The sequence below is a fragment of the Dasypus novemcinctus genome, chromosome X (genome assembly GCF_030445035.2).
Source record: "Dasypus novemcinctus isolate mDasNov1 chromosome X, mDasNov1.1.hap2, whole genome shotgun sequence".
Classification (NCBI taxonomy): Eukaryota; Metazoa; Chordata; class Mammalia; order Cingulata; family Dasypodidae; genus Dasypus; species Dasypus novemcinctus.
Window position 1 is genome coordinate 77,660,977 of NC_080704.1, and position 16,474 is coordinate 77,677,450.

At 45.3% G+C, this 16,474-nt stretch overlaps 1 protein-coding gene across 1 annotated transcript; it reads right to left on the bottom strand.

Annotated features, from left to right (window-relative positions):
• Positions 1-5,651: 5,651 nt before the first annotated feature.
• P2RY4 (pyrimidinergic receptor P2Y4) lies at positions 5,652-6,731 on the bottom strand. Its single transcript, XM_004449745.1, has one exon. It carries the CDS (start codon positions 6,729-6,731, stop codon positions 5,652-5,654), a length of 1,080 nt encoding a protein of 359 aa, XP_004449802.1.
• Positions 6,732-16,474: the final 9,743 nt, after the last annotated feature.

Below are 16,474 nucleotides of genomic sequence, written 5' to 3' on the forward strand. Positions count from 1 at the left end.
CCTGGTTCAATTCCCAGTACCTCCTAAAAAAACAGATTAAGTAATTTATCCAAGATCACACAGCTAGTGAATAGCAGATTCAGGACTCAAGCCAAGTTTATTTATCTAACTAAAACTGCTTTTTCTCTCTACTACTCCTCATCATCCCCTTCATCAAAATGCTTACTTTCAACACTTCAGTGAAGGGTAAAAGAGTCCTAGGTGAAGAATTTGGCGTAACCAGCTGGGGACTGTGGGATAAAGGAGTAGAAAATATGGAAAGAGTGAAAACTCAAATGTGCTCCCTTCCCTTCTTCTCCACATCCAGGGTATCCTTACAGGCAGGCCAAAGGAGTCACTAGCCCACATTGGGGTATGAGAGATGCTGGGCAGGCCTACCTCTCTCTCAAATATCTTTCCAAAGCCTTCCTCACCCTCACTGCTTCTGCTTCTAGGTCTTTAGATTCCTTGGGGTTCTTGTGGCTTCTTAAACTGAAAATACACCCAGGAAAAGAAATATTAAACTGAATTACTGACACGTAGTCATTCAGTGAATATTTCTTAAGCACCGTTTATTAAGCACATGAGATTGATAGCCATTTAGATTTGCTTAGCTTCACCACAATCTAAAGAAGTATCTAAAACTGAGTTTATGATCACCATTTTACAAATGGTGAAATTGTGGCTCAGGAAGACTAAGTGACTCACCCAAAGTGACCCACCTGAGACCTACTTTCAGAACCAGAGCTCCAACTTGGGTTCTCTAATTTTCAGATCTATGGACATTCCTTTCTATCACACTGACTCAAAGGGTTTACAGGTGGGAACTCAAGACAAACATACATGAGTTAAATAACAACTCAAGATAATAGTATAAATTATGTCACAAGACAATAAAAGTACCCAATGACTGATGCAGACAATAAGTGCTGTAGGAGTGGCCAGGAAGGTCACTGTAGGTAAGAAACAGCAGAAAAGGCCTCAAAGAGGAAGTGGCACTTAAGCCTGGCCTTGAAAACCTTGACAACTGGACAGTTGGAGAAGAAAGGGAGGGCATTCCAGTATGGGAGACAGAAAGAACAAAGGTGCAGGAATGAAAAAGTGCAAAGCTTGTTTAGAGAGAGAATGAGGAGATGAATTTAGCTAGAGAAGAGAGATTTGTATGGGAGAAGAATGGAAGATAAGACCGAAGGATCTCTGGCAAAGGATTTGGACTTGTAGACAACGGGTGCTGAGATCAGCTCAGCGATACGTTTGCTCGAAGGGAAGGCATCGCAGAGCTTTACAAAATAAAGGGACAGAGAGAGACACGAGAGAGGAAATAAAGATGGGACCAGGGGACTCACAGCTTCTGGAACTGAGAGCCTCCACCCTAGTTTCTGCATCATATTTATTAGGAACTCCAAAGCAGTTGTTCCTCATCAGCACGGCAACGTTTACAATAACTGGGGACACGTGCAACAAATAGGGAACAGGTAAGCCAGTTTCCCACAACAAATGGGGAACCATGAAAGGGTTTTTAGTAAGAAAGTGTATTTGTGAAAGTAGTGCCTGGAAAGACTAATTTGACAATATGCATTTTTCAGGACGCATTCATGTGAGGAGACACTGGTGGTAAGGAAGACCAGTTAGGAGGCAGTGACAAGAACCAGGGTTAGACTGTAGCACTGGGACCATAAAGGAAGGCCATTTGTAATCGACATGTTGAAGAAAGAAATGTCAGAACTTGGTGAAATAGGGAGAGGGAAGATTCAGAGTTGCCCAAAAGATTTCAAGCCTAGGTGACTTGAGGAAAGAGGGTGCCATAAACAGAAACGGACAAGACAGTTAGGGGAACTGGTTCAGGGAGTTCAGTTTTTGACATCCTGAGTTGGAAACAACAATGAAACATCCCAGTGGGCAATGGAAGATGTAGAGGTGGAGCTTGGAAGAAAGGTCAGGCCTAGAACTGAGTTGGCATGGTGAGATGGAAGGAGCACTAGGAGTCAGGAGACAGGGGACCTCATCTCTGCTCTGCCACTAACTTACTAAGTCATGAAAAAGCCATCTCTCTGGACCTTTTTCCTCCTCTGTAAAGTTGAGGTAACACCTCTGCCCTAGATGATCTCTGAGGTACTTTTGAGGACAATGAGTCAATTGAATTGTATCCACCTGCACAGATATTCTCTCTAAGAGAAAATCAAGAGTCAGATGGAGGGCGGGTTTAAGAAATTTCCAAATGCTATGACTCTGACTGAACTCAGGAACTCTGTTCACATCTGCAGTAAAAGAGAAAGTGTAGCCAGCAAAGGAGATATAGAGGAAGTAATCAGAGAGAAAAACATAGAAGGAGAAAAAATCTAAAGTGATAAGAAACTAAAATTAAAACTACAACAATAAGAAATATTTAGCACAGGGTTAACACCTATATTATATAAAGAATATATTTAGATATCACTAAGATACCAGCTGGAGGAGATGAGCAGAGAGTTCACACAAGATGAAATACAAATAGTAAACATATGGGCAAGTGTTTGATCCCATGAGTCATCAAAGAAATGAAATTAACAAATTAAATTTTAAACCATCCTAAAAGATTTATTATAAAATCCAATGCTAGAGCTGTGAGGGAACTAGAACACCCATGTATCATTTTGGCAGTGAAAATGTTTGCAGTCCTTTTGGAAATCAAGACCCATAGAAAATGCTCATGCTCTTTGAGCTGGTAATCCCACTCCTGGGAACTTGTCCTAGGGACAGAATTACAAAAATTCTGCCTCAAGATGTTCAAAGAACAGAAAAATTGGGAGTCACCTAAATGTCCACTAATAGAATAGTCAAGTAAATTATAATCTATTGATGGATGTAATTTTCGGCAGCCATTGAAAGGATAAATATGAAAGGCTGTAGCAACAGGAGGAATGTTTATAATAAAAAGATTTTAAAACTCAGAATTTAAAAGGCTATGTACACTATGATTACACTTATGTAAAATATGTTTATGTGTGCAAACCAATAAACCATGGAACATGGAAAAATGAAAACAATTGTCTAAGGTTTAGAAGTATAGGTGAATATTTTCTTTCAAAATTTCCTTTTATGTTGTCAGAGTAGGATTTCTTAATGTTTTATAAAAATTTTTAAAGAGGATATGCAGTTTCAAATGAAGTAGAGAGGTCAAAGAGAATGAAGGTAGAGAAAAGGCCATTAAAAGTCTTGCTTATGAGGTAACTTGTGCTCTTCTAGGTACAGGTAGGAAGGTAGAAACTGGATTCAGGGAGTTAATGGATGATTTGTGGTGAGAAAATGGGGATAATGGGTTTAAACTACGCTTTCTATAAATTTGGTAGCAAAATGAATAACATGAATATAATGGTAGCTAGAAGAGACAGCAGGTCAAGGTATCTATGGTAATGCTTTGTTTTTGGTTTCCTTGATTTTTGTATTGTTATAAGACAGGATGAAATTGGTGACGAGAGACTGAAAATGATGAAGAGGGGTACAAGAAGGAACAAGAGGACTACCTCTTAGTCTGGGACTGCAGGGAAGAAAGGAGAAAGAAGATGGATGTCGAAGCAGAGCTACATTGAAGAGAAGCAGAAAGAAGTTGCAGAATTAGATCTAAGTTTTGCAGGAGTCAAGGTAATTCTGAAGAGATCATAAGGTAGAATGGAGTCCGGGACTTGAGAAGGCAGGAAAGACAGGAAACAGCTGCTGTGGAATATTCATTAAGAACTCAGCAAGCTAACAGTAAATAAGAGCTTGGGTGAAGTTCCAAGACATGAAGTTTTAGTGGGCCAGGTCAGCCTGGTGCTCTAGCTTCTTCCAGCAATCCCCTGCAGCCTTAGGAGAGAGGAGCCCAAACTGAAAGTCAGGGTGTTTAACTGAAGCTAGAATACTAGGAAGAGCAGCCCTAAAGTAACAGATCATGATGTCCAGGTAGAATAGTTGGTCTAGATTAAGCATAAGTTAAATGGACTGAGGAGATAAAGGAGACTGAGAGATGGAGAGAGCAGTTTTTTATATGGTGTGGCTGGTGGGTAAGAGGGGTGTTGGGCAAGGAGGCTGTGGTCCTGGGAACAAAGGAGAGAGCAGATGAGAGACAAGGTTACGGAATGGTCTGGTCAGTGACTATGAGACTGGGAGGCTAGAAAGAAGTGGAGAAAAAGGAAAGTTTATTTACTCTTGACAGAAGGGGTCCTGAGTAGCAGATGGATCTTGGATATATAGAGAGGGAGAGGAGCACTAAAAGAATTAAAAAGGGAAAGTAGAGATATTGAAGTCTTTTTTTTTTTTTTTTTTTTTTTTTTTTTTTTGCTACAGACTAGCCCCAACAGTACTCTCCAGAGACCTCTTAAAAGCCAATGAGAATTTGGTATCAGTGGACAAGTAAGAGATCAGAGACAGGCCAGCAAGTGTGGAACAAAAGAAAAGTGAAGGCTGGGGTCTAACTTAGGAGCCCAATAGGCTGGAAGGTGATTTCAGAAGGAGGGGCCTTCCCAGAAATTCTTACTTCCCAAGGTGTAGAAGTTAGTTCCCAAGTTCCATATCCCGCATTCTCATAAGCTTGCGAGCACTCAAATGGTGAAATGGTGCGGGTGCTGGGGGAATGAAGGGATAGAAAACCAGGCAGTCTTCTTAGTTCCAGTGCCCAGCCCTGACCTGGAAGTCCTAAAGCATGATCTGGAAGGGTTGATGACAGATTTATCCTTTATCTAGAGTAGGAGCTAGAAAAAAGGGAGAGACCAGTGAAGAGCCCACTCTGGGCATCATCTCCTGCCATGACTCCATCCTCTACACAAATCTGCTCTACCTTTCTGGGCAGGAACTTATAGCCATAGCAAAGACTCGAAAGCTCCTCCCTCAGTCTGAACCATTGGCTCTTCTTTTCATTAAATACAAGAGAGCTGCCAAATACGCTCTCAGCAAACATCATAAAGGAGGTCCAAACCTATTCCTGTTCCAAAGGCTGTTATCAATTTGGACCCTGCCCCCATGGCGCCTCAGGGTTCCCACCCATGGTAGGGTTCAGGGCTTCCTCTCTACCTCATGGCTATACACCAGTTCATCAATGCCATGCTTCCAGTTTGCATGCAGAGCACTGGGGACTGTGCCCCATTTCAGCACTTCAGGAGGCAAAACTATCCTGTCTTCAAGGGAGAACTTGGAAATGGGTATAGGTGCTACATATGTTGCATCCTTGGCTCCATGACATGCCAGAGCCCCCACTTCCTAATTTTGGCTATCACCTCCCTGAGGTTATATCACCTTCTCCACCCCTCCAATTGAGTGGCCTGATAGGACTGGACAAAAAAAATCAAACAACCGTTCTATACAAGGATGCAGGTGAGAGGAAGGGAGAGGATAGGAGGACTGGGGAAGATTTCCAGGAAGCCTTTTAGGATCAAGAAGCAGGACCAAAGGCGCTGGGAAAGGGAAAGGCAAAAAGAGGAAGAAGTGGGGGAGAATGGATCACTACTATTGCCTTTCGCTAGCAAGGAGGGGGCAACTGAAGGGTTTAGGAGAAATGGGGGCCAAACATGATTTTTTTGCCCCCTCCTAACTCTGAGGGGGAGGGCATCTCTGCAGAGCCTGAAAAAGAGGAAGAAACAGCCTTATCAGGTGTCCCTACAAGGTTCCTTCATCTCTGTCCTGCACTCACCTCTTTTTCTCTCATTTCCTGGCTTCCAGCATTAAAATCTACCTGCCCTTGGGTTCAGACAGCTGCTGCCTTGGGTCACCCCCCACCTGCAGCTGCTCTCCTCAGGTAGGGACACAAGTGCCAAAGAGAAGGCAGTCATGCAGGGCTGTGGTTCCGCACCACGGCAGAGCTGCCGGAGCTGACGTCGATACTTGTCCCCAGTGAGCAAGTAGAGCATGGGATCCAGGCAGCTGTTGGCGCTGGCCAGGGGCCGAGTCACTTTGTAGACCACGTTGACAATGTTCAATACCTGGCAGTCAACTTCCACCAACCGTGCCAGGTAATAAATTGTGCGGGTGATGTGGAAAGGCACAAAGCAGACAGTGAAGACAGTCAGCACCACAGCAATGGTGCGGAGGGAACGGAGACGAGAAGATGACTGAGCAGCGCCTGGCAGGGGCCGATACAGGCGCCGGGCCATGAGCCCATAGCAGACCAGAGTGACGAGGCAGGGCACGCCAAAGAGCAGCCCCATGATGGTGGAACTGAAGTGCACGTAGTGGTCAAACTCCTCAGGACGAGTGGTGTCATGGCACAGGACGGTGGCCCCCTTGGTGCTGGTTGTGACAAAGAACAGATTGGGCACAAGGCAGCCAGCTACGATGAACCAGACTGTTAGACAGAGAAGGCCTGCAAGGCGTGGGCGGCCCCATCGTAGAGCCCGCAGTGGGTGGCAGATGCCCAGGTAGCGGTGCACACTGATGCAGGTGAGGAAAAGGACACTGCAGTAGAGGTTCCAATAGAAGAGAAAGCGCACAAACTTGCAGAGCCCTGTGCCAAAGGGCCAGTGGTTGCGGGCCGCATAATAGTAAATGAGGGTGGGCAGTGACAGCACATACAAGGTGTCTGACAATGCTAAATGGAACATATAGGTGGCTGTTGCATCCCAAGGTCGGAGGCGAAAGAGGAAGAGCCAGAGGGTCAGGACATTGAGACCCAATCCCAGCACAAAGACAACTGCATAGCTCACAGGCAGCAGGATGAACTTGAACTCCTCGTCAAACCAACAGTCCTGCTGTACATCATTGTTGGGGCCTAGGGATTTGAGCAGCAAGGAGTCTGTACCGGCCATTGCCCCTCCCCTAGAGGTGGAAAGAGCAGAAGTGAGGGTGGCTTGATTTCCCTGACCTCCCAGCCCTGAATGGGAAAACACACAAAAACAAAACAAAACAAACAAACAAAAAACCAGAGAATGGGGAAGGCAATGGTTGAAGCCATTAGGGAAAGCCAAGAGGAGTGCATCCTAGTGCAAACCAGACCAGCCAGCCCTCTACCCGGGCTCTCTTGGTCTGGCCCAGGGAGTGGTGGGCAAGCAGGTAGCACTGGGGCTCAGGAGGGCAATCACTGGGTTTAGGTGGTTCTCATTCTGGATTTGACTCTTTTTCCAGAGCCTGGCTAGCTGAAAGGTTTGGAGGCCTATTGGGGCCAAATGAAGTAGGAAGATGCCCAGCCCCAAATCGCTTCCTGAATTAACTCTGCACAACAGCTCTGGCCCTCTGAGGAGGGGTGTCTTCCCACACAATGCCTTCCCCTCATCTCACACTGATTCAGTGTCTCCACACTACATTAATCTTTGAGGACCTCCCCCCACCTGCTTATAGCCCAGGAGCCCCATCACCGCCCCTACCCAGCAACCTTGGCACATCTCCTACCTGGTCCCCTTCAAGCTGATCCCAGCTGACTCTGCCACCCTTTCCTTTGGCAACCGGAAGGAATAATCAAGGGGGCCGGGTGCTGCCCAGCCCTGGGAGATTATCAGAGCTAGGAAGGCCCTTAGAGATTATCTCGTCCAACCCACTAATTGTACAGGTTGGGAAACCAGTGCGCAGCTAGATTACTATTTAACAACTTTATAAACGACTGTAGGAGGGAGTACACAAGGAAATGTCCAGGTTGACAAATGATGAGCCAGGTCACTGGAGATAACAAATATTACAGGAAGTGTGTGTAAGAGAGGAGAAACATGGTAAATTACTTTTAATGCCAGCAAGTACAAGATAATATGTTGCAAGATTTTTAGAAAATCTGAGTTATTGATAAGACTCTTAGCTACATATGTTTGTAACAATAACAAATGCTTATAGAGTACTCACTATGTGCCAGACACTGTTCTAAGTGCTGTATGCTTATCAATGGCCTCACAGGCTGTCTGTGAAACAGATACTATTATTGTCCCTACTTTACTGATGAGAAAACTAAGTCCCAGAGAGTTTAAGCATTTTGCTAGTTAGTGGCAGAGTCAGGATTTGAACCTAGGCAAGCTGGTTCTAGCATCCATGTACATATGTTTAATTGCCTCTCTAAGCTATTGGCCAGGATCCAGGAAAGGATCAAAAAATTTTTACAGAGTCCAGTTCTAGGCACTAGGTGTTCACTAGGAGTGAACCAAACAGACAGAAACTCCTGCTCCAATGGCACACACACTGCCATGGGGGGAGGAGATAAAAACAAAAGTATTAGGTAAAATACATAGGTGATCATTGTTATCCTACGTTATGGAGAAAAAGAAAAGATAGAATAGAGAGGGAAGGAGAAGGGAAATAGAGAAGAAATTGCCATTTTAAATATGAGGGTGACTTTTTAAAAAAGATTTATTTATTTATTTTAATTTATTTCTCTTCCTTCCCTCCCCCCCTTGTCTGCTCTCTGTGTCCATTCACTGTGTGTTCTTCTGTGTCCACTTGCACTCTTGTCAGCCACACCGGGAATCTGCATCTCTTTTTTGTTGCATCATCTTGCGTCAGCTCTCTGGGTGTGCAGCGCCACTCCTGGGCAGGATGCTCTTTTTTTCGTGCAGGGCTGCTCTCCTTGCAGGGTGCACTCCTTGAACGTGGCACAGAACTCCTTGTGTGTATCAGCGCTGCACATGGGCCAGCTCACCACACAGGTTAGGAGGCCCTGGGTTTGAACCCTGGACCTCCTATTTGGTAGATGGATGCTCTATCAGTTGAGCCAAATCCACTACCCATGAGGGTGACTTTTGATTAAAGAACAGATAGTTATGTGGGAGGGGAAATGTAGATGAGTTCAGAGCATACGGCAGGGGTCAAATCATGAAAGCCCTTATAGGACATTTTTTTTTAAAGATTTATTTATTTATTTCTCTCCCCTCCCCCCTCCCACCCCGGTTGTCTGTTCTCTGTGTCTATTTGCTGCGTCTTCTTTGTTCGCTTCTGTTGTTGTCAGCAGCACGGGAATCTGTGTTTCTTTTTGCTGCGTCATCTTGTGTCAGCTCTCCGTGTGGGCGGCACCATTCTTAGGCAGGCTGCACTTTCTTTCGCGCTGGGCAGCTCTCCTTACGGGGCGCACTCCTTGCACGTGGTACTCCCCTATAAGGGGACACCCCTGCGTAGCACAGCACTCCTTGCACGCATCAGCACTGCGCGTGGGCCAGCTCCACACGGGTCAAGGAGGCCCGGGGTTTGAACCGTGGACCTCCCATGTGGTAGACGGACGCCCTAACCACTGGGCCAAGTCCGCTTCCCCCTTATAGGACATTTTAAGGCCTCTGGATTTTACTTTAAATGAATGGGAAACCATTGAGGGTTTAGAGGAGAGATGTGCCATAATCTCATTTACATATTAGAAGGATCCCTGGCTATCTATGGTTTGAAAAGACACTGCAGGGATTGGGGCACAGGAGGAAGGAAGACAAGTTAAGAACCTGTTGCCAATAGTGGTGATGGTGGCATGAACCTCAGTGGTAGAGGTGATGAGAGGAGGTCAGGTTCTGGAAATATTTAGAAAAGATTTACTGATGTGGGGTGTGAGAGAAGAAGAGCCAAGAATGACTGAGATTTCCTGCCTAAACAACTGGGAAAAATGGACTTATTATTAACAGAGATAGGGAGGGCTGTGAGAGAAGCAAGTCTGGGGAAACCATCAGGAGTTCACTTTTCAACTTGTGAATTTTGAGATGCCTATGACACATGGAAGGAAAGATGTCAAGGAGGCAGTACACTCTTCCATAAGAATATTGAACAATAAGCTTCCCTTACAGCCTCCATCCCTTCCTACAAACCACCCCTCGTCTCTCTCTATCACTCCCCAACAGCTTGGTCTGACTATGGAGGAGAAAGTGGAGAGAGAAAGCCTATTTGTTTGGGTGCTTAGTGCTAGGGGACAGTGAATTGTCAGCAGTTTTGTATCTGGGATTCCTGGAGCTAAGGCTCAGTAAGTATGGAGGTCTTAGGCACAGGAGGCAAACTGGGTCTGGAGAAGTCTGAAGAGGGGGTAAGGGATGTTTTTTGGAGAAGGATGAGCAGGCTGGAGCAGAATCCACTCTGAGTGGGCCTGGGAAACCAAGCGGACTCTGAACCTGATTTTCAGGTCCTGAGACTATTGCCCAGCTGAATCCTGGGAGTAAGAGAAGGAGACAGAGCATGGAGGGGGAGGCTCTAGAATCTAGGTTCTAGGTCTCTTGGAAGACCCAGAAACCTGGAGGGCGGGAAGGTAGCTATCCCTGCCCTGTGGCAGGGGAGGGGGTGATAAAAGGAAGAGGGGTAGAAGCAGTTGTAGCTGGAGTCCTGGGCAGCTAACTGCTATAATATTGCATAAAAGGCCCATGTTTTGGAGCCTGACAGACTTAATTGTGTGACCCTGTGAACCTCTTTGTAACTTAGTTTTCTGACCAGGAGAGAGGATACTAACTTTTAGAGTTGTCCTGAGTATTGAATTGGTTAAAAGGGGTGAAAACACTTTGTAACCCATAAAGTGCTACAAATCTATAAGGCATTGTTTGTGATTACTTTGCTCTCAGGGCTGAGTCTGGCCTCTTCAGAGGACAATTGTGATTTGACGTTTGGTGTACAACCAAGGGAGGTGCTACACTGTACAAGTCCCAGAAAGAGCCAGCATCTTGTTCCTACTTCTTCAAACTGGCTTAGCTCTACTAGGTTTCTGCTAGTCCCTAGACACAACTGCAGCTGCTGATGCCACCACCACTGATGCCCAGTTGCTACTTCAGGAAAAGATCTGTCCCTACATTCCCCAACCAGAAACCAGCTTCTGTTATCTTCACGCAGGTCAAAAGGAATGACTTGTACCTTATGAAGTGCTGTAGAACAGCCTCACTCTTCTCTGTGAAACTCTTCCTCACTTTACTCTGGTTCTCCTATCCCTCTGGCTGTTCCTTCTCACTCTTTCCATGGCTGCTTTTTGTCCTCTTTGCCGCAAATGTGAGCCTTCCTTTCAAGTCTTGCTCCTAGAGCCTCCTCTTCTCTTGCCTCCTCTTCCCTTTTCTTCCTTTCTCTTCTCTCCCTTCCTTTCTTTGCCTTCCATTGCCTTCTCTTGCCTTTCCTTGCCTTTCCTGGCCTCCCCTGACCTTTCCTCCTTTCCCCTTTCCTCCCCTTCCTCCCTTTCCCTCCCTATCCCTCTTCCTCTCCCAGAAAACATCCACTCTCATGGTTTCAACAACCACTTAGATGTTATCAATAATTCAAATGACCAATGAGATTTCAGCATACACATCTCTCTCCAATCAAAATTAAACTCCCCTTCTCTCACCCTCTTATCCCATTTGATTTCTTCTGAGATTGTGGCACATACACTGGCTGCCTAAAATTATACTCACTTATGTTTTTGTCCATTTCCTCCCTATCCTCCCACCCCCATCACAGGACCAAGAGCTCCTGGAAGGACATGTATCTGGTTTTACCTCTGTCCTTCCAACAACTTTCCAGGTATAGTTATGGTAACCATATGTTCCAAATATAATTTCTTTTTTTTTTAAGATTTTTAAATTTTATTTTATTTATTTCTCTCCCCTTACCACCCCCTCCCCCAGTTGTCTGTTCTCTGTGTCCATTTGCTGCATGTTCTTGTCCACTTCTGTTGTCAGCAGCATGGGAATCTGTGTTTCTTTTTGTTGCATCAACTCTCCGTGTGTGCAGCGCCATTCCTGGGCAGGCTGCACTTTCTTTCGCGCTGGACGGCTCTCCTTATGGGGCGCACTCCTTGCGCATGGGGCTCCCCTATGCGGGGACACCCCAGCGTGGCAGGGCACTCCTTGTGTGCATCAGCACTGCACATGGGCCAGCTCCACATGGGTCAAGGAGGCCCGGGGTTTGAACCGCGGACCTCCAATGTGGTAGACGGACGCCCTATCCACTGGGCCAAGTCCTCTTCCCCCAAATATAATTTCAAATAATATGCCCTGTTGTCAAGCAAATTCCTTCCAATTCAGAAGTAAGAAAACAGATATTTAATAAATATATGTAGTAGGTATTCAATACATATATGTTGAATGAATGAATGACTCAGTTATAGTTTGTTGAACTGAATGGTTCCCAAATTTATAATCTAAGCCTTGTATATGCTGTGTTTTTTTAAAAAGATTTATTTTATTTATTTCTTTCCCCTTCCCCTCCATTGTCTGCTCTCTGTGTCCATTCACTGTGTGTTCTCCGTACACTTGCATTGTCAAGTGGCACAGGGAACTGCATTTCTTTTTTGTTGTGTCATCTTGCTGTATCAGCTCTCCATGTTGCGGCACCACTCCAGGCGGGCTGTGCTTTTCTCACACGGGGTGGCTCTCCTTGCAGGGTGCAAGGCCCCCTACGCGGGGGCGTCCCTGTGTGACAAGGCACTCCTTGCATGCAGCAGCACTGCATGTGGGCCAGCTTACGCCACAGGTTAGGAGGCCCTGGGTATCGAACCCCAGACCCTCCATATGGTAGGCAGATGCTCTATCAGTAGAGCCGTGTCCACTTCCCTGTATATGCTGTTTACTGTAGGACATATCCATTTAGGTATCTCACTGACATCTGGAATTTAATATGTCAGAAAAATGTTTATCTTCTTCTTCTTGACAAAGATGAATAAGATGTATATGTACCATTATTAATGATACCCTTCCACTTGCCCACTCCTCCAGGTTTTCTGCTCCTTCTTGGTCCCTCACATCTAATTTTCATAACTGAAAGTTTCTTTGCAATATTTGCTGTTTATTTAGGGCTTAAAGAAGGAAAAGCATTAGGAAAGTTATGACTTTTAATCTCTCAGAGATAGAAGGGAAGGCAGGAAGGGAGGGAGGGATGGAGGGAGGGAAGCAGGTTGAAGGAAGAAAGGAAGTGAGGGTGGGAAGCTAAATGATATAGTGTCAGATAAAACTAGTTTGAATTCTGGTTCCATCATTTTCTAATTATGTGACTGTGGATAAGTCTTCCTGAGCCTCCATTTCCTCATATTGTAGAATGAGAATACTAGCGCTTAAGCTTGAGGAGAAAATGAGGCAATGCATGTAAAGAACTTAACATCTGCCTGGCAGTTAGCATCATCATCATCATCACCATCACCGTCATCATTAGCAATTAAAATATAGGTGTATTTAGAGAGTGAAGGCAGTTGAGGAAGTTCACTTCAATTACCTGGGTTTCTTAATGCAATGAATAATAAGAAAGGTGCAGTGTGGGTTGGAACAAGATAGTCCCTCCACCTTGACAGAAAGGAACAATAGTCAGAAACCTGGGATAACCCAAACTTACTAATAAAATCAGGGAAAAGTGACTGACTCCATATCGTTGTACCCAGGTTAGCCTTATTCATGTATCTTCTCTGTAGTGTGCCCTTTTTGTCTTTCTAAATGTCTGTTTTCTATCTCCAATGAGGCTGCTTTCAACTTTAAGGCAGAAAACAGTCACCATAACAGAAAATTCCAACTTAGCTGACCTTAAAATGAGGACATTTATTATTTTGTGTATAAGTCCAGGAGTGGGCAGCTCTGGGATTGACTTTAACCATGTCATAAAAAAATCCTGGTTCTCTCCATCTTTTTTATCCCAGCATTGTTGTTTAGCTGCTACCGTGGTCCCAAGAGGGCTGTTGCAGTTCAGGCATTGCCTCTAAACATGGCACAGAGGAAGGCATCGCTTCCTGTGTTGATTTTGATCATCCAGAAAACCTTGTCCAGAAACTCGCTGACATAGTTCCTCCTTCATATCTCAGTGACCTGAATTTCATCATGCCTATGACCAAACCAATCACTGGCAAGAAGAATAGAATTGCCATGACTGGCTTACAACCATGTGGTGCAGAACCATGTGGAGGAGGTTAGTATATCTGAAAAAAGGGCAGGAAGGGTGTTTTCTGCTAATAAGAAGAGAGGGGGCAAGTCCAACGAACCGGAGAGTAGGTACTGCAACTCTGCTGAGGCTTGGAGCCCAGCCAGCACACAGGCAAACCAGAGACTCAAGTCTCCCGAGCAAACACCAACCCCAGCACCAACCACAGGTTCAGTAAAAGTGACAGGAGAGGCATGTGTAGTGAGATCACATCTGAGTCCAACTCCATCACACTCAGGAACACAAATTCCAAAATAGGGTCTGCTGGCAAGGCACCTAACTCCAGAACCATCTGTCATGATCATAGGACCTGGGTGTCTCCGTAGCCCTCAGGAGTACTACTACTTTGGATTGTATCTACTTTGGCTGTCTCTGAGATCCTGCTGAGATGTGCGTAAGTGCAACCCCTCTGATGACCTCCTGACTCACTTTGAAGTCTCTTAGCCATATAAACTCATTTGTCTTGCCCATGTAGGCTAACAGGGAGGTGAAGAAGGTCAACCACCACATCAGAGAGCCAAGAGTGCCTACAACTGCAAGTGGGAGAATTGCATCCATCATCCATATGGAATATAAACCCCTCTTGATATAGAGATGGAGTGGACATAACCATCCCAGGGTCCACAGGATGGAGGAATAGAGTATGGATTAGAGTGGACTTACTGATATTCTACTATGGAACTACTGCGATTAGTAATGGAAGAAATTGCAGCATTGATGTGGAGAAAGAAGTGGCCATGGTAGCTGCTGAGGATAGGGAAAAGGAAGAAGAGATATGACATGGGGGCATTTTCAGGACTTGGAGTTGTCCTGGGTGGTACTGCAGGGACAGTTGCTGGACATTGTATGTCCTGCCATGGCCCACTGGGTGGACTGGGGGAGAGTAAACTACAATGTAAACTACAATTCATGCTGTATAGCAGTGCTCCAAAATGTATTCATCAAATGCAATGAATATGCCACACTGATGAAAGAATTTGGTGATGTGGGAGGAGTGTGTTGGGGGGGTGGGGAGGGTATATGGGATCCTCTTATTTTTTTAATGTAAAATTTTGTATGATCTGTGTATCTTTAAATTTTTAAAAAATCTATCAAAAAGGGAAAGAAAGAAAAAAAGAAAATGCAAAAAAAGAATAACAATGTAGGAAGAACGTGAAAAAAAAAAGAAAGGGGGAGATGATTATTGAGTTGGCCAACAATCCTGTCTACTACAACCCATTACTGAATAACCCACCTCTTCCTCACTCAGAGATCTGATCATCACTTCCTATTTGGAAGGCCTGATTAGAATATAGTTGGAGCATGGAAAGTGAAGGTGGGTGAGGATATTCTCCCACCAATCTATGATAGGGGTCAGAAACTACATAATTAGACTTGCATTTCACTGCCTTCTTACCCTTGCCTCCCCATAAAATGCAACTCCTGGTCGAAATGAAACTATGGTGATAGAAGTCAAAAGAGTGACTCCCTCTGGAGTCCTACTGAGTGGAAAGGGGCATAAGGGAACTTTCTGGAGAGGTGAAATGTTCTATATCTTTTTTTTAAAATTAATTAATTAAATTTAATTTATTTCTCCCCCTTCCCCGCCCCCCCCCCCAGTTGTCTACTCTCTTTGTCCATTTGCTGTGTGTTCTTCTGTGTCTGCTTGTATTCTTGTCAGCTGCACCCGGAATCTGTGTCTCTTTTTGTTGTGTCATCTTGCTGCGTCAGCTCTCCATGTGTGCAGCACCATGCCTGGGCAGGTTGCACTTTTTTCGTGCTGGGCAGCTCTCCTTACGGGGCACACTCCTTGCACATGGGGCTCCCCTATGTGAGGGACACCCCTGTGTGGCACGGCACTCCTTGCGTGCATCAGCACTGTGCATGGGTCAGCTCATCACATGGGTCAGGAGGCCCTGGGTTTCAACCTTGAACTTCCCATGCAGTAGGTGGACGCCCTATCCATTGGGCCAAATCTGCTTCCCTGTCCTATATCTTTTTTTTTTTAATTATTTATTTTTTTAAATTACATTATGAAAAATATGAGGTCCCATTCAACCCCACCGCCCCCGCCCCCCACTCCCCCCACAGCAACACTCTCTCCCATCATCATGACACATCCATTGCACCTCGTAAGTTCATCTCTGAGCATCACTGCACCCCATAGTCAATGGTCCACATCATAGCCCAGACTCTCTCACGTTCCATCCAGTGGGCCCTGGGGGGATCTATAATGTCCCGTAATTGTCCGTGAAGCACTATCCAGGACAACTCCACGTCCCGAAAACGCCTCCACATCTCATCTCTTCCTCCCGTTCCCCACACCCAGCAGTCACCATGGCTACCATTCCCACACCCATTCCACATTTTCTCTGTGGACATTGGATTGGTTGTGTCCATTGCACATCTATGTCAAGTGAGGGCTTAGATTCCATATGGGTACTGGATGCACTCCTCCCGTTTCCAGTTGTAGACACTCTAGGCTCCATGTTGTGGTGGTTGACCTTCTTCAACTCCATGTTAGCTGAGTGGAGTAAGTCCAATAAATCAAAGTGTAGGAGCTGAAGTCTGTTGAGGCTCTGGGCCTGGGTGTCATATTATCAGTCCAGAGATTCAAATCCCCTACATATATCTTAAACCCAGCACCGACTACAATTCCAATAAAGTAGCATGCAAGTCTTGTGAAAAGAGATCCCCTCTGAGTCCAATTCCATCACGCAGAAACACCAGGTCCAAAGAAGGGCTATCTGTCATGGCAGTGAACCCCTTCTGCCAT